This window comes from Balaenoptera physalus (assembly GCF_965194825.1).
Source record: "Balaenoptera physalus genome assembly, chromosome: 11".
Classification (NCBI taxonomy): Eukaryota; Metazoa; Chordata; class Mammalia; order Artiodactyla; family Balaenopteridae; genus Balaenoptera; species Balaenoptera physalus.
This window is the reverse complement of record NC_138896.1, coordinates 1,515,413-1,533,730: the sequence shown is the minus strand read 5'-3', so window position 1 is coordinate 1,533,730 and position 18,318 is coordinate 1,515,413. Positions and strand designations below refer to the sequence as shown.

Sequence of the window (18,318 nt, the reverse complement as noted above, 5' to 3'; positions counted from 1 at the left end):
TAACTGGTCAGTGGGTCATCTTTCCTCCTCCAGGACCGAGTAGCCTTGGCTGCACTCTCCATCCCCTCCTCCTCACCCTGATCGCTTTCCCTTTTCATCCCCCGTGTGTGTCTTTAAGCTCCATCTTTCTCCTCCTTAATGATGCCTTCCTGTCAGTCTTGGCTTCCTACTTCTGGTCGCAAGGCAGCTTGGTTTATATTTGTAAGGCACCTGGCACCTCTTGTGTCCTCTCTCACTCAGCTCGGTGCCCTTGTCGATCTGAGGACAGTGTGGGGCGGGGACGAGTCTGGAGTCAGACTCTCTGGGTCTAAATCCCAGGCTCCCCGGTTAGCAGCTCTGTGACTTTGGGTAAGTCACTTACTTGCTTCTGCCTAAGTTTCACTGTCTGTAATAGGGTGGCAGTTAGGGTAAATACTTTAAACAGCTGTGAGAATCAGTAAGTTAACACACGCAAACTGCTGAGGACACAGCCCGTCACCACACTGCCCAGAATTGGAGACATAAGCCATATGCTGCTGCTGAACAGTTAAGATGTACCTGCCATGGCTTGAGGAATGGGGTCTTTACAGTGGAAGCAACGTAAACTATATTTCTGTTAAACACACTTTCTTGTTTTGTTAGGACATGCACTTTAACTGATTCTTTCCCACAGTTCTTGTTGGTGTCAGCTAATTTATTCACTTCAGATTTTTTTTCTGTTTTCTATCTGACATTGTAATGCATTTATTTGAGTATTTTATACAGACAGCATGACTTGCAGTGATACATGCACAACAGCGTTGGTAGATAAATTGAGATGTTTATAATTTTAAGATAAAACTACACCATTTTTCTAGTTAAATTAAGTATAGACCAATTTTAAAATTTAAACCAAAGGCTCACCTGCTGCTGCAGAATTGAGTGCAGATGCAAAAGGCGGCATCATGATCAGAGCTGTGAGGACAAGAAGAGACGGGGAGACTCCACAGCGAATGGCGTTTGCAGTTTCCTGTGCCAGAGTGAAACAGAAAAGCTGCTTGTTGTGTAAAAAACATTTTAAAGAAAATAGGGTGGGAAATATTATGGGATATTTTCAACAAATCTGTAGTGGATTTGATTAGAAGTTTCCTCTGAAAGCTCAGAAAAGAAATTAATGCACTTACTTGCCTGAAATCTGAATTAAGTTTCTTCTCAAAGCTCAGAAAAGAAGTTAATGCACTTACTTGCCTGAAATCTGAATTAAGTTTCCTCTCAAAGCTCAGAAAAGAAGTTAATGCACTTACTTGCCTGAAATCTGAATTAAATATCTAACAAATTAAAAAAATTTTAACAGGACATTAACTTGTAACTTTGTCCACCTATAAAATGGTTTGGATTAATGCACAAAAGAGGAAACCATCTTTAGATGGAGAGTTGGCAAAGACATTATTTCAGTTATTGAAGTTTTAGTAGAAAATTAGGAGAAAAGACAAAAAGATATTTTACAAAAACTTAAAGATATTTAGTTAAATCATCAAACAATTTCCTGTAGAATACAAGGTCTCCCTAACAATGTCAAAGATCAATTGACTTAAAATTTCAAGTACTTTTTTTTTTACCATAACACAAGCTGTACTGCGACATACAAATCACTGCCTGGTAATATGTTGTTTACCCTTTATCTCAAAGGATTTAAAGATTTACAAAGAAATGTTGTAAATTTTTGGCTAGAAATACCAAATTTCTGAATGTTTTACATATGTCAAAAGAGAATTTCAGATGGATGTGAAAAAATTAATTTCTATCATGACACTACTCTAGCTATGTCACGTCAAATCTTTTCATTAGAATTTTAAAACAAGAGGCTAACCTTGTTTAGCCTCTTGTGGAATGAGCTTATTGCTCATTCCACTATATTCAGAAGCAAGCTCTGTCAGGAGTGTCATAGATGCCATATAAAAATTGTTTCACCCATACATGAAAAGCTGTGAATCACTGCCAGTTTATAGACCCGTGGAAGGAAGTAGAGGACCGAGAAGGCAGTGATCTTGGGTCTTTGCTGACTCTCAGCAGTAGAGTCGGGGTGAGGGTTACAAAATTTCTGTAATATTTGCTCCAGTATAAGGTTTTCTTTTCTGTCTTGAAACAAAAGGAAGAAAACATGACGATGTTTACTTAGGTTTTCTCACTCATGTCACACTGCTTTTTTTTTTTTTTTTTTGTCACACTGCTTTTGAATGAGCTAAATTTGAAGCTCTAAGGGAAGGACAGCTTGTTTGTGATCAACTAGGGACGTCTGAGAATTTATGTAGAAATTAAAGGTTTTCACAATACAAATCAATAATAATGATTTTACACATTTTTCTAGCATGAATCAATATACATTATTAGTTGCAGTTATTAATAGCATTACATAAACTGGCTGTAAAAACTAGAAGGAATTGGGAGCAGGTGCTGGAGGTGCTTCCAGTTGTGCAGACTCCCTGGAGTCGTCGTTCGCTCTTGACCCAGAGCTAGTGAGTGAACTGGAGCAGACATGGATTTTAAACTGATGTGCTCCCCAAAGTCAAGTCAGGGTTTCTTAAAAAAAAAAAGAGTGAACCAGTTTTGCTAATGTGTATATGAATATTAAAGGGAAATGAGTTTTTGGTATTCAGTTTTTGGAAAAATTTTAAGTATATATATTTGATAAAACCTAGGTATATGAATTTACTTTTTCAACTGTCAAGTTTGTGAAGTCTAAATACAGATATTATGAAATCTAAATATAGATCTCTGAAAAAGTGTTTCTGAAGAAAATTTAGATCTGACTTGAGATGTACTGTAAGTGCAAAATAACAGATTTCAAAGACTAATGCAAAAAAGAATGTAAAATATCTCATTAATACTTTTTCATTAACATATTGGTATGATAACGTTCTGGATATATTGAGTTAAATAAACATATTATTAAAATTAACTTTTACTTTTTTTTCTTTTTACCTTTTTAAAATTGGCTACCAGAAAATTTTGAATGACACTTGTGCTCACAGTATTTCTATTGGCCAGCACCAGCCTAATGCATCACAAGGACACAGTGAATGAATGTTGGCACTGATGTGACAGCTGGTGAGATGGGGATGACGGTGATGTGTTGATTCCTTGTCCTCTCACTAGATTGTAAATTCCTAAAGGGTAGGAAACGCAACTTATCTTTTTTTTTATTTGCCGTATCACATTGCATTATCCTCTAGACATTAATAGATGTTAATCCATTCATTGATTATTGCAGGGTCTGCTTTTATCGTTCAGAGTACAGACCTACTTTCTTTTATCTTCGGGATAATGGCAATAATCAGTAATCCCTTTGAGTGAGCACACACACACACACACACACACACGCACGAGCATTTTGTTCTGTACACTTGAAGGGAGTTTATTTTAAGCAATCATTCTTAATAATGGATTATTACAAAAATGATGATATTTAAAAAAAATTTTTTACTAAACTTTATATGAGTTTTTATATACATTTATTAGTGAATTGAAAAGCTTTAAAAAACTTCTGTGGCATCTTGTTTTGATTGAAACATTTTTATTATGATTGAAGGAGAAGTAATATGGAAATAACACGAAGTTAGGACTAGACAAATTGATTTCATCTTCTGCCAAGTTCTCTCACTAGCTCTATGACCTTGAGTAAAGGATTTAAGCTTTCTAATCTGTGATCTGATCTGGAAAAATGGGGATAATATCAGCTATCTCACCGGCATGTTGTGCGATATAAATGGGAGAAATATCTTAGAGAACTTAGCAACCATAAAGAATTAGAGAAATGTAAGATGTTATTAATTTGATAGAAATAGTAAATATTTTGAGGAACATATGTGGAATAAGTAAGATCGCGTTAGCTACGTCTCCTGAAAGGTGTAGTGTAAGGTGATAGCTTACCTGAATTTTAAGCCTGGTGTTTTGATAGGAAAAAAAATACTCGGTTTTTCTAAATGGATGATCCCGATCTACCGAACGTCGTCAAGCATCCCGAATGAGTCATACGTACGAGGGGCGGGAATAGCTGAGAAGCAAGCCACTGTGTGGTGTGTCAGTATTACAGGCCTAGGCCACAGGTGGATGGATCTGGCTGGACGGAATTAGGGACCCCAGGCTTTCAGTCTGAGCCCCTGGCAGGTTGGGAATTTGCAGCTGGGTGCTCCTGAGACCAGGATGGGGAGTCGTATACAGTCCCTGTTGGCGTGGACATTATTTCTCACCTGAAGGACCACCCCACCCTCAACACCCTTACAAAACTCTGGTCTTCAGTAGAGTCGAGTCTGGATCCTGTTTTCCTGCTGTCCTATTAAGTCGAGATTTAAGAAGTACATGGGTGACATGTCCTTATACTGGATACACATTAAAAAATACACCTTTGAAGCTCCTTGAAAACAAAAGGTCATGGTTGAGTAGGAGCTAAGCCCCATTGCTGTTGGTGAAAGAGGGCACAATGACAAGATGAAAACAACCAAAAGGGTGAGCCTGCAGAAGTTCCACTGTCATAGGCGCTGTGTTGCGCTAAGCTGGAGGAAACGCGCCCAGGCTGTACGGCCTATGAGGCAGGGACTGGAGAGGCCACTGCCAGCAAGGTGGAGGCCCATGCTCTTCGATGTGGGATTTTCCCCCAAAGTGTTTTTCGATACCTTCTCGGAGTGGCAGAACCTTCGTGCATAATACAGCACAACCCAACAATAAACGCGGAGATTCCCTGGTCCCCAGAATCGTGTTTTACGGGTGAACCTGCCTGCAGACACTCCGTTCTTTACCTGTCCTCTGCTCTGAGCATCAGCTTTATTAGTTTGATGATACACAGCTTTCTGGGTAGATGCTTACAGACTTCTCCACGGACACTTGTGAGCATATGCTTGAATTTCATCTGTCTTTCAGTGACTTTAACTTATACAAATCACAGCTCTCAGTTTGTATCTTTCTTCTGTGATTTACAATGTCTCCAGCTTGGTGGGGACGCCATGGTTGCAGATCAGGTCTGAAATGGCTCAGGGTGCCCATAACTGACATTTCTGCCATGGCGTGTGCCTGTGATAGGAATGGTCTTAACTGTTTATATCCCCGAAAGAAATTGGGTTAAAAAGAGCAAGAATATTTGCAAATAGTTAGGCTCTACTTGTCACCAACAGTGACATTGAAGTAACAACCGAATGTGCAGTAGAATGCAGAAAGATACAGTCATCAATATCTGTGTGTCTTTTTGTTATTCTTAGGACTTTTCTAAGTCGGTCAACAAAAGAGCATTTGCTTTGTCTTTCTCCGTTAGCCAGGGCACAAACTCTACAAAGAAAGGCACAAGGAAATGCTAATAAATCAGGTAAATACTAAAATTTAATATTTCTTCTCTTTTCAGTACTGCATTTTTTTCTTCCAAGTTTAAAGCTTTTCATTAAGCGTGGCCTTGAACCCTGGACAAAGTGCAGCTCTGTTTTAGAGTACCTGCAAAAAATCATTTCCTCTATACATCATTTGGGCGATTAGAACTATGCAAGTATGTACTTTGCAAAGAAACAGCCTTTAATTAATTGTATGGACTGTCACTTTGAGAGATAATGAGAAAGGGAAAAAGAAAGAGAAGCTCTATTTTCCATTTCTGGACAGTTTTAATTCATGTATATATTTACTACAAAGAGATTATTTTAAGCACGAAGTTTACTGGTAATTTATTATTAACTTCTCTCTAGATCTGAACAAGTCTTTATCAATGTATTTGGAGCCCTGAGTTATACAAACTTTCAGTGAGTATATTGTTCTAAACTTGAAAGGAGTCATTCACAGCAGCGCTGGACTGGTCAGTTAGCAGATCTTTAAAAGGGCTTTGACAGGGATATGCTTCTTGTATTTCCTCTGTTTTTCCCACCTTGATTTCATGCTCGAGGGTGGTGATTGATTGCCCCAGGGCACCGTGCCATCCAGCACGGACGAGGTCGGTGGGGAAGTAGTTCATAGTGTTCCTTTTCTCCCCCGGCCCCGCCTCTGTCCGTGACTCACGCATATGCTGGTGGGTACTCCCTGATAGCAGAACACTGGGCTCAGCTGCGCAGGTTACCTGGCTGCTCTTCTCATCCTGTCCGCACGTGGGGATGCTGATCCGTGTGAAACCAGCGTTGACGTCTAATCCTATCTCGGCCAGGAAGTGCCTGGCTTCCCAGATACTCTCAGAGCAAGAGTGCAGGGGCTAAATCTCTTCCTTCCTTTCTGCCCTCTATTCCCTGACACCTATGGCCAAGGGAATGTTTGAAACTCACTAATCTGTGACACTTTGCTTTGTTAATAAATTCTGTAGAGACCAAATTTTATGTTAAAACCTCTGTAGGCCCATCATTATGGAGTGATTGATCCTATTAGTGGAGCAGATTGCCATGTAAATCATTCATTAGAAATATATATGTGGTGCAGATCCTTGCTCTGTTTACTAGCTGGGATATCGGGCAGGTTACTTGGTCTCAGTTCACTTCAGTTTGCTCATTTGTGAAACAGAGATAATAACAGTGCTAACTACACAGGGTTACTGTGAAGATTGAAAAGTTAATGATCGTGAAGCATTGGGAGCGTGGCTGACATAGCCTAAGCACTAAATAAGTGCTTACTCTTGTTGTTAATACTATTATCATCATCATTTGTAGTAATTCCAGGTCACGTGAGGACTTTTGTTTCTCTCTGAAGGGTAGAAATTTTAGCATGAGTGTCAAGAAAGGGAGAGTGGGAGAGAGAAAAAGCACAGGGGTTCAGACTGAAGGAGCTTACATTTTAAGGAGGCGAGAACGTGGGCAGGAGGCCGTTCTCTGTGGGCACTTGTATCCGTGTGGAGATGGACAGGCTAGCTCACGCTTGATGCAGCTGCGTTACGTACATGCAGCACACGCGTATGCACTTGATGAATGCCTTAGGATTTACTTTTGAGGGTTTTTAAACATCTCTGGGACGGTGTTGGAATGTGTGTGTTGTCCTTCTTCTAAGAGTGTAATTAGACATTATCTTTCTATACCTTACTAGCAGCTCTTCCCTCTAATCCCACTTTTCTTACAGCACTCGCCTAAATCACAGAAATGTGTTTCGCTGTGATGAGGTCGGTGGTGCTACAAGCTCTGGGTTGTGCAGATGCCCCTGGAGTTCAGGTTTCGGTGTCTTCGTTCTTCTTTGCTCATTAAACTAAGAGTTTACAATAATCATTTGCCGTTTGAAAGGAACGTGGATTTTAAGCCAGCTTATCTTGGGAGTTCTACCACTAAAAATCTGCTCACCAGTTTCCAAATATTTTTTGAGTGGCTTTTAGGAGATAAAAATGAGCCAATTTTATATACGTTCTAGATGCTTAGAAGAAAAAACCAATTGGAGAAATACAGCCTACTAGAAAAATGTATAAGAAATATAAAAGATAAGAATAAGTAATTCCCAGAAGAAATAGTACACACAGTCATAAACACAAAAACCTTTTCAGTCTTTATACTAATCAAAAAATGAAAAGAAAAACATAGCATTTTTTAACCTAGCAAACTGAAAAAATATTTTCTGAAATTTACCTTTTAGGTCATTTCTTCCCTCTATGATATTTTATTTTTAGTTTACCGCTGGCCATGAGACTTAACATTAGAATCTTTTGAAATTGAATGTTAATTTGAAATTAACATTAGAAACATTTTGAAAATACTTGGGGGAAAGATATCAGGGCAGTGGTAGAGCAATGTGTAGTCTGATGGGGGGTATCCAGCCTCTTTCTAAAATGTTGCCTTTAAGCTTCAGCTCATCACAATTTCCTGGGACGTCCTGGTTTGCAGCAGAGCCACTGTCACTTATCCATGTGCCGTGTGCGCGTGTGAGGTGCGTGTGAGGTGTGTGTGCAGCTGCTGAGCACCCCCTCGGGGGCTCTTTCCCCAGCAGGGGGTCTGCAGGAAGGGGTGGTTAGAAAGGAGTATCCATCAGTCTTTGCTCTGCAGGGGTTGTTGATCGCTCCTTCTACTGGGAGGTAGATCAAAGGGAGTGAAAGGCAGTTCTTGGGGGTGGGGGGCGACCTCAACTTTTATGGGGAAATAATCTTCAGCTTTCAAGACTACAGGAGCCAAGGTTATTTATATGTTTTGCATATGATGGTGTCCTCGTGGCCAGTCAGGTACTGCTCACTCTGCTGACACTTGTTGGCTCTGTTCTTGTTCTTCCCTCTGGTTCTCAACTGTACACATTAGTCCAGTCTAGTCATTGTAGCTCTTTTCACAGTAGTTTTTAGTTAAAAATTCTGAGGTCTGAGAGATCTGTTTTTACTTTTCTTACTTTCTTTCCTTTTTTATTTTTCATGTTCTACTACTTCCTAACTGTGTGACTGGACACTAAACATTTAATGTTTTCAGTCTCAGTTTCCTGAGCTGCAAAATGAGACAGTGGGATTAATAATCCCTATGGTCTTTTGAGTTGTGTGAGTGTGACAGAGATTTTATCCAGTGCTTTGTGCTGCAAGCATGAGCCAGGTGAAAATACTTTTCCCTCGCATTCTGCCTCTGGAATCTTGGCACTGCAGTGGCTAATCTTCCCATCTGAAGTCTTCATTCTAATTCAAAGCGGCATCTTCTGTTAATCTTTGAGGTGTCTGTACTTCTCTCATTGGAGGTACAGATTACTTTGATATTGTACTTGCAATTAGCTGAAAATGCTTATTTTAGAGTAATTAAGGCACAGAGACTTAAAGCACGTGGCAGGCAGTGTGCAAGTGCTTTCTCTCCTTACAGGAGGGGTATTTTACTTCCCAGTGCTTGAGGTGATCTAAACAAGGGAATTCATTTTATTAGAGGCCTGGTTTCTTCAGCCCAGCACTGCTCATTATCTTACCCTCTTCAAAGAAGCTGCCCAACGGTGCTTCGGCAGAAACATAGTCTGATTTAGGCGCAGCTCAGAGGGCCCGCGTTCTCAAGTTGCATCTGAGAAGCTGTCCTTCTCACTTGTCCTGTGGGCTAGAAGTGAATCCATGTTTGGAGAGAGAAGAGGAACGCTCTCTCCTCTCTGCAGGAAGGTAGGTGGCCATACGTTTGAGGACACGGGTGGGTATGAGGCCATACGTGTGTGGACGTGGGTGGGTATGAGGCTCGGTCAGGGCTATTTCAGCCTTCTGTGGCCTTCGGGAGAAGGGGGACACTTTCTGCGCTCCCTTCAGCTTTTTATAGATGTGAAATTTTAGGTAATTTTTTTTTTTAAATTTTTATTTAATTTTGGCTGTGTTGGGTCTTCGTTTCTGTGCGAGGGCTTTCTCTAGTTGTGGCAAGCGGGGGCCACTCTTCATTGCGGTGCGCGGGCCTCTCACTATCGCGGCCTCTCCTGTTGCGGAGCACAGGCTCCAGACGCGCAGGCTCAGTAATTGTGGCTCATGGGCCCAGCTGCTCCGCGGCACGTGGGATCTTCCCAGACCAGGGCTCGAACCCGTGTCCCCTGCATTAGCAGGCAGATTCTCAACCACTGCGCCACCAGGGAAGCCCCGGTAATTTTTATCTTATAGTCAAGATAGGATTCAATTTCTGGAATTCCTGTGAATTGTATAGGTGTGTATCTGGAACATTCCATGAAAGATGAAGCACAAGGACGGGGGCTGCAGGCACCAGGCACACCGGAATCCTCCCGTTTTGGACCCTCGGCAGTGGCCCTGCCGCCTGGCTCGACAGCCTGAAACGTACATCCCAAGTCCACCTCCAGACACTGCTTCCAAGAGGTAGCGGTGCCCACATGAGGCTGGAGAAGGCCCCGGCCCTGTGTCCTGCCTCCCCCCCGAGCTCTGGGCTGTCCTAAAGTTACAGGACCTTCTGCGTTTGGGTCACCTGGTTAAAACTAGAAGGACTGTTTAATCCGTAAGATACCCTGTCATGCAAAGTGACTGAATCAGTTTGGTTTAAAAATGAGTCTGTTATGGTCTTTTTATTGCTTTGTTGGGCTCTGGCACGTGCTGGTGGGCCCTGGGTGGAGGAGGTGGTTTCCCAGGGCACAGTCGTGGGAGCCCCGGCTTCTAGTCCTGGCTTCCCCTCTTGTGGGCGCCACCAGGCGGGCCCCTAACCTCCATGGGCCTCCCTAACGCCCGTGCCAAGGGGCTGCCTGCCTTCCCCGTGAGTTCCTGCAAGCATGACAGAACATATTTCTGTGTCTTGAAAATGTTAAAGCCGTGGTGCTTACTTCCAGCTGTGCAACATTTAATGTGAAATGGAGACTGTCTTCATAACCATGTGCAAAACCGAATTGAACAGAGTCCCGGTTGGGGTGCTGGCTCCCCAGTGAAAGCGTCTCTGGCGCGCGGCGTGAGCCCGGGCTGGAGTCTGTCCCAGATGAGTTGTGTTCGCCGTGAGCCGGACATGTAGTCCGTCAGCTCCTCGGCCTCCAGGAGTCGAGAGTCAGATGTCGTGTTGGCCGTGGCTCTCAGTTGCCGTGACGTTGTGGTTTTCCGTCTGGGGGAGGTGCTGTGCGACCGGCCCGTCCTCCTAGAGGGGCTTCGGTGCAGGGGTCTGGGGGCCGGGGGAGGGGGGGCAGGGGCCTCGTGCTGCCGCGGTTCCCACATTGTGCGGCCGGCCCTATCACTTGGGAGACCTGGCAAGGAAGTGAGGAGGAAGCGGGTGCCACTGCTGGGGCAGAATGTTCCAGCCTGGCTGGAAAGTTTGAGGAGGGCCTGGGTGAGAAGAGCAAGACCTATTGACAGGGCTCAGCCCTGGGCAGGCCTGTTTCACATCAACCTCTGAATAGTCACAGCCCCTCCCCATGGTCTCACCTCTGCCTTTTTGTTTTTAAACATTCTCGGCAACCGTGGTGGAGCACAGAGCATTTTAACTTTTTATTCCGAAAGAAAGTAAAAATGTGCAAAGTACAGTGTTGCCTGCTTCAAAATGACACCACCACCACCAAGAGCAAAACAAAATGTACTTTCTAGGGCTGTCCGACCTACTGTAAAATTATTATTGTTGTAAATGCTTTTTCTGTTAAGCTGTTTTCAGAATTAATTATAAGACTATTGATTATCCTCAAGTTTCTGATGGTCCTGTAGATCGACCTGGCTTGTCGGGGTGTGAATTGTTCAGCTCTCTTATCTGGTTTACTTTGCATGTTGGGTGTGTAAAACCACACAATTGTGCATATATCGTAAGATTGAGAGGAAAAGGAATGTGCCAGACCATTTCTCTTCTCCACATGAGTCTGTAAACCAGAATATTTATGTCAGCAAGTCAGAAGAAAACTTGATGGGGGTTTTAATGAACCACAAAATGTGTCCCTTGTCCCCCTCGCCTTGTCATCCTGCCTGAATTCACGCGTGACTTCTGCATTAATGCAGTAAGTACCCTCGCAGCAGCCCTCTCATTTTCAGGACCCATAGGGTGTCTCCAGTTCCAGCTCTAAGTCAAGCAATGATAGGAATAAAACCTGCTTTATTTTTCTTTTCCCTGGAATATCTGGTAGGAACTTTTGAAGCTCAAAGGGATATTTTAAGCTTTCACAGACTGAGGAAACCAAAGAAAATCCAGATATTCCCAACCAGTTTTGAGCACACAAATTTCCAGTAGTTGGAGCCTCTCATTTTTATGTTAAGTCTGGATGGGATGGAGGGGACCTGCCCAGGCTGAAAGCAGAAGGGCAGTTAACAGGATTGATTGTGAAATATCCACCCAGCTCATTTTCTGAGCAGGGCTGGTGATGTTCCCCATATTTCTAGAACCCTGATTTTGTGCCTTGTGGCCTCTTAACGGTTTAATCAGATGGCTCTCATACTTTCTTTCCCTAAAAGTGGCACATGAGGTATTTTACCTAGAACCTCCATCCCCACCTAGACATTTTTAAAGAATTTAAAAAAACGAGCTGAGAATCTCTGTGTTTAGTCAGACACCATCATCTTAACGTAGAGATTAACTGCATGATTTAAGATGCATACAAATGAAGTTCCCATTATTTCATAAAAAGTAAGCACCTCGCTTTTACTGAACTCCGCGTGCGCGTGCGCCTGCACGTGTGTTCAGGGCTAACACCAACGCCATCATGTCTACGGCCCGCCCCCACCCCACCTTCAAACCGCACACCCTTTCTGGGGTGACTTTCCAGACCCTTGGGCTCAAAGCCAAGGCCACCAGTGCCTGGAGGGCCTCCCCGGAGGGCCCACACCCCCCCCCTCCCTGTGGCAGCTCTTTGCAGTGGTGTCAACACCGCTGTGCCCTCAGCCTCCTCCCCACACTCTCCCTGCCCTCTCCGCAGGCCCCGCAGCTCCTGTCTCATCCCTGCTCCAGCGTCTCCTTCTGTACAGCACCCCCAGAAATAGTCAGATTCCTGTTTTATGTCCCAGGAGCACCAGGGCCGTCTGCTTGGCCGCACACGTGTTGCGTATTTCACAGGCCTAGTAAGCGACAAAACCTAAAGCAGATCCATCAGCTTTTGAAGCTTCATGTTCTCCCTGTTGCCCCCCCGTGTCCCTGGATTTCGGTTTCTTTCCCTGTGCACGTGGTGATGCCAGCGCCTTCCCACGCTCCCCTGGGCACAGACGAGCGCCCGTCTATGGGAGGCTTAGTGGACAGCAGAGCACCACTCGGTGTTCACGTCGGATGTTGTCTGTGTTATTTTCATGTCGGTTGCCGTGAGCCTTATTTAAGTTCCTAGAGCCTCTGAAATGCTGTTCTCAAAACCCTTGGTCTTGGCCACGATGGGTCTGACGGTTGTTGATGTTCCTTGTCTTCCAGGACGGCTCCTACTTGGCTGAGTTCCTGCTGGAGAAGGGCTACGAGGTGAGTCCCCTATGAGCCGGCACAGGCCGACGGGATACCGCGGACACCGTGGCCTCCCGCTTCCTCTCTGCTGTCCTTCTGTGTGTGTTTCCACGGAAGCTCTGATAACAAGTCCAAATCAGGGGAAGAATGTGCCTCTTGGCTGGTCACAGCGCCAGCTCATTGTGCTGTTTATCTGCTGGCGCGCTGGCAGCCCCCCGCCCCCCATTCTTGCTGTTTCCCTGCTTTGCACGCTTCCCGCATTCTCAGCTAAACCAGCAACCGGGTGAGCTGAACGCTGTACCGTCCTTAGGGTTAATTTATGATGTCATGTGTTACATAAAAAAGTCCCACTCACAGCGAAGTCACTTAATTCGGAAATTGCACAGAGCAGTAAAAACTAAGCTGATCCCTGGCAAGCCTGAATGCAAAGTTGACACTTAGAGATGCTTGCTTTCCAGTCGGCAGCCAGTATTTCGTGGAAGCTGGAGCTTCTGCATTTGCTGCTCTTGCCCTTGTCTTCCTTTTCTCCTTCTCCTCCTCCTCCTTACACGTTTTCTGCTTTCCTTGAAAGAAACAAGGGTTTTACATATTAAATGGATGTATCTTAGCGTGTACATCTTACACTTTTTAAGAACAGTTTTCAGATATGCACATCTCTAGAAATCTCTGTGCTCTGCAGAGGACAGAAGCCTACGCAGTGGCACATGTTCTCTGGCCTGATGTGGGGGGTGTTTACCTTAATAATTTTGGATGCCATGTTTTTTCCAGTCGCAGGTACATTGTTTGAAAAATGCGCACCGTGGACAAATGCAAAAACAATAGCAAGGAATTTGGCATTTAAGCACCAACAGGATTTGAAGAAAAGGAACCTAGTTTTCTTAGTGTAACGCGTAATCTTTTCTGTGAACTTTGACTTTTAGACTTTGGTTAATAGCAGATATGATTAGACCTTCTGTGCCTTTATCTAATAATGGCTACTTCTACATCCTGTAATGATATCAAAAAAAGGCAAATGTAACTATGGAAATAGGCATGTACACATATGTTCATATACATAGATTCCTATAATAATTGAGCGATCAATTCATATTCTGCAGAGCAGAGGATTTTAGAGTGATATGTAGAATAGAAGTATTGGTTTTAGGTGAAGACTGAGATTTATTCAGGCTGGACTAACTTGGCGCTTTAATAATTCTAAAAGGAAAGGTTTGCGAGAGAGACGTACTTATCTTGTTTCAGAGGTTGGGACAGGCGAAGAGTCGTTCGGTGGCTGGAGCCGGGTGAGTGATTCAGCTGTGTACCGGGTGAGCCAAGAGAAGGAGCTACCTGAGTAATGGTGATGGGTCAGGGCACCTTACCCCCAAACATGGCCCCTTGGCATGTGAATATTTTAAGCTGACGGAGTTTGAAAAAACAGCAGAAGTTTCTCCTGTTTATTTGTCTTTGTCAGTTTAGTGTAGAGGAGGAGAACATTTTCCTCGACCCTCTTAAGGGTCCCTGGCTGGGTCTGAAAATTACACTGAAAGCATACAGATGTATTTAATGTAAGTTTTCTGTGATTTAGGAGCCTTCCTGAGAAAATGAGGGTCCGAAGAGGCGGGTAGGCCTGAGTACTTGTGTGTTAGGTTAGGTGAGCAGGGGCAGTGGTGGAGAAATGAGGTCCAGGGGTCTGCAGTCAGTGTAGGACTGGCGGTGGCTCAGCCAGGTCTGTTGGGTGGGATTCTTCCCGGCCTCCCCTTGTCTTGGGACGTAAAGATGCTCCTTTCCTCCAGGTGTGGGGAGGGCACCTCCCACCTGGCTGCTTTGGGGGAGAAGGGCGGGGGGAAAGTCAGGGTGACCTTCCCGCTTCTGTGATTTTCTCAGGCTCCTTCAGCTTAAAATGTGCAGTGCGCCGAGACACCACGCCCTGCAGGTGTGCCCTGAGCCCCTCACAGTCCCCGCAGCTCGGGAGGAGAGGTGGTGTGTCAGCAGGAGTGCTCGAGCCGTGTGGGTCCCGAGATGCACTTCCGAGGTGGACGCGGGGCCCTGAGGCATCAGACGCGGATGTGGCCGGCCCCAAGAGAGAGGGAGCTGGCGAGGCGGTGTGAGGCGCCGGGGAGGAGTGGGGGCGGGGGTCTGTCCGGACGCAGTAGGCGGTCAGCTTCCTCGGGCAGCAGGATGGCGATGTCAGTGTTACTGGGAAGGGCCCGGAGGAGGGCGTGCCCAGGAGGCGGAGCTCCATGTAGGCGGCCTGTTTGGGAACTGCCAGACCCCTGAAAACGGGTCGTCATGCTCCTAAGTGGACCAGAGACTCAGGAATACATGAGAATCTAGGCCAGCCAGGTGCGCTCGGGTGTTTCCTTCCGTTGGCGTCTGAAACTGTAAGAGCAGGTTGGATTCTGATAAAGAAAGACCATAGAAGGCCCACTCGGCAAATCACAGTTCGTGGGAGGGATGAGTCATTGAAACAGTGATTGGCAGGAGAGGAGAGGGCAGAAGGAAATACCCCCTGCAGTTCAGGTGGAAGGCTTGGAGCTGCACGGCATGACCGGAAGGGATTCCTCCTTGGAGCACAGGGGAGTGTGAGTTTTGTAGGAATGGGGACCGTGAGAGGGTGTTTATCTGTCCTGTCTTCAGTTTTCCTAGGCTGCTGTCTTCACTTTTAAGAGATTGATGTAATTGGAGGGTAGGCTTCTTAACTGGGATGTGATGATAGCACAGGCTTTATCTTTTGGTGTTTAGGTCAAAGTAGATGTGAGAGTGATTTTTCGAAGAGGCTGCATTGGACAATTTCCAGAATTACCACCAGCAGCCCCTGGTTGCTCCAGAACACGAGCAAAATAAATAACAGGGTTAGAAAATTGCCTCCCGTGCGATGAGAGGGGACACCCCTGTCCACACCTGAATCCAGAGGGCCAACATCAGCAATTTTGGACGAGCACCTCCTTCTAAGTCAGAGGGTTCCCAGCGTTTAGCCTCAGAGCCACCCAGGCCCCACCGAAGACGAGGCGGCTGAGTCCGGGGCCTTAGACCTGACTTTCTAACGGCCCCCAGCTGTCGCGGTGGCTGCTTTCCTGGGTCCTATGGTGTGAGAGCCACTGCAACTAGAGGTTCAAATGAGCGCTTTTAATTCCAAGGTGAAGATGAACAGCATTTCTTAAGGTATCTTAATTTGGGGTACCTTGGTTCCCTGAGCTCTCATATTATTTTGAATCTAGTCTTTGTGGAAGGAATATCACAAGGCCCAGAAATAACTGGAAACAGTATACTTTGGGGTAGCAGAGTGTCGCTGGGAACAAATGAACACTAGGAGGAAGAGCTGCGGATTCTGAGCAGGCTTGATCCTGAGGCTGAGATCTTCCTGCATAAGAAAGGGGCAGGCTTCCCTGGCCGGCAGGGGTGAGGTCAGCCTTCATGATGAGCACGGGGAGGCGTGGACCCGATGGACACTCAGCTGGAGGGAAGCAGGTTGAGGGGCAGAGCCAGGTGGGCTGGGGAGTGAAGATGGGGCAGCGAAGGCGGATACAAGCCTGTGCGCGGAGGTGACGTAGCGCAGTTAGTCAAAGGAGCAAAGTAAAGGTATAAAAAGCCTGGCTAACCTTGAAGCAGAGAGAGATGTTTGTGTATGCCTTGAAAGGGAATCTCATATGTTACAGATTAACTAGTTATGGTTAAGTACCTCGTCTGACCACACACCTTAGATTTCTGAAGCTGCGGGGCCTGGTCACCTAACCTGTCCTCTGAAATCCGTGCATCTGATCATGTTCTTTTTTTTTTTTTTTTTTTGTTCAATTCACGATATATTATGAACGTCATTCCACGTCAAGGCATAGGACTACTTCATTTTTCGGCCGTGCCATGCGGCATGTGGGATCTTAGCTCCCTGACCAGGGATCGAACCCTTGCCCCCTGCGTGGGGAGCACGGAGCCTTAACCACTGGACTGCCAGGGAGGTCCCACCTGATCATGTTCTGAACGAACAATGTAACGTGACAAAGATGGGTTGCTTCATCCCGGGTCCGCTCCTCACTGAGAAGGGACCCTTTAAAGGTTTAAAGTTTTTAATGCTGCTGGTTTCTTGAATTTTGCTCCAGATTAAACATTTGGGGGGGGGGCATAAAGATAAAGAGAATGGATCTAATACGTGTTCATTATTTATAGAATGTCTGTAGGTATCATCTCATGATGAGGAGAGCCAAGAATTCTCAGCGTTTATAGAAAATCATCCTTTAAAGCTTTATGGATTTAATTCTACACACTGTTGAAGTGCAGAGGGTAATTCTCCTTTGTACCATGTCGGGCAGCTCAGAGCAGGGAGGTGAGCGAGGCCGCCCCTGAGCTGGGTGCTGGACCGCGTCCTCATCCTTTCCCGCCACTTGCTGGCTCCGCGGCCTCTTGGAGACTTAGATGATGAGTGCACGTGTCCCCGAGGTCGCCACCAAGGTCAGGTGAGACGCACGTGGACAGCAGTCCAGAGGAGCTCTGTGGGCCTGTGGAGCTTAGTCTTACAGGACAGGCGGGTGGCACAGTGCTTGGTGCTGACCGGCCGAGGGACGCAGATTCTGTAGGAGGCCCTCGGTCCGGTCTGTTACTTCGTGTCAGGGAAGGGCGGGTGTGTGACGTTGCCCGGGTCCCAGCTGTGCGTGCTCCTTCTCGTCACCAGGGAAAGAGGAAAACCACAGGAGTGAAGCTTCCTGTGAAGGTACCTCTGGTTTCAGGTGCCTTCCTAGCGTCATTGTTAGCAGATAAGCCAGCAATATACTTTTGTACTTACTTTGTGCAAAATACAAAGAGAAACCAGAAAGATGAAATACAAAGTCAAACCCTTTAAAAGCTAGAATGTATCTGGGAATATGTGAGAAATCTGTATTAATTAACTTGGTAACAATGACAACACAGCGAATCAGAATGTAAAATTAGAGAACAGGTAGATCGTGGGTTTCCCTTCCAGGAGAGGAACTGTAGCCAGGGGGCCTCAGGAGAGTGGAAGGGCTGTGCAGTCATCCCTGGGAGACCTTTGTTAGAACTGGAGTTCCGGTGCTTCCGTTCTTGATCCGTGGATCCTTTTTTCTGAGTTGTTGGTAATCCTATTGATAGAAGCCTTGGTGCAAAAAAGTCAAAGCTTTTTGTGGCTTTCGCTCTGAAACCATACTGAGTGTTGGCACAATGGGCCACGTCCACCTTTAACAGAACCACGTGCTGGTGGCGTGGTCTCAGGCAGCGTCCCCACCTGTAAGATGGGAGTCACGATACGAAGGTGGTTGTGAAGGTTCAGTGATTTAATGTCCACAGAGAACAGTGTCTGTGCACGGTCACTGCCGTGTGTGCTGATGTGACTGACGTCATCTAGACTTTTCAGAAGCAGGTTGCATTAAACATCCTTGGGAGGCATCCTTGCCTCCAAGACAAATCTAGACACTGAAGAATTTAAGATCCAATGGTAATAATTTTCTATTTTCTTGACTGTAATCAAACAATCAATCAATCAGTCAGCATTTCTGTGCATTTATACTGCCTAATCTGACTCTCGGTTTTGCAGTCAAACCAACTTTGTTCTGACATCGTGAGAACTTGAAAATTTCCTTTTCATCACTTAGTTAAACGGGACTTGAAATTTTTTTGTCAAAAATGCTCA

General features: G+C 45.3%; 1 protein-coding gene across 4 annotated transcripts in view; it reads left to right on the top strand.

The window, feature by feature from the left end:
* The window catches only part of GMDS (GDP-mannose 4,6-dehydratase), a 484,495-nt gene that overhangs the window by 80,531 nt on the left and 385,646 nt on the right, over positions 1 to 18,318 (top strand). For 3 of the 4 annotated variants that reach the window (XM_082414753.1, XM_082414756.1, XM_082414755.1), the window contains exon 2: positions 12,678 to 12,722. The exons of the other annotated variant lie outside the window; for it this stretch is intronic. In XM_082414753.1, coding sequence (XP_082270879.1) covers positions 12,678 to 12,722 — 45 coding nt within the window. The remainder of the gene's footprint in view (positions 1 to 12,677; positions 12,723 to 18,318) is intronic. 4 annotated transcript variants of the gene reach the window in all.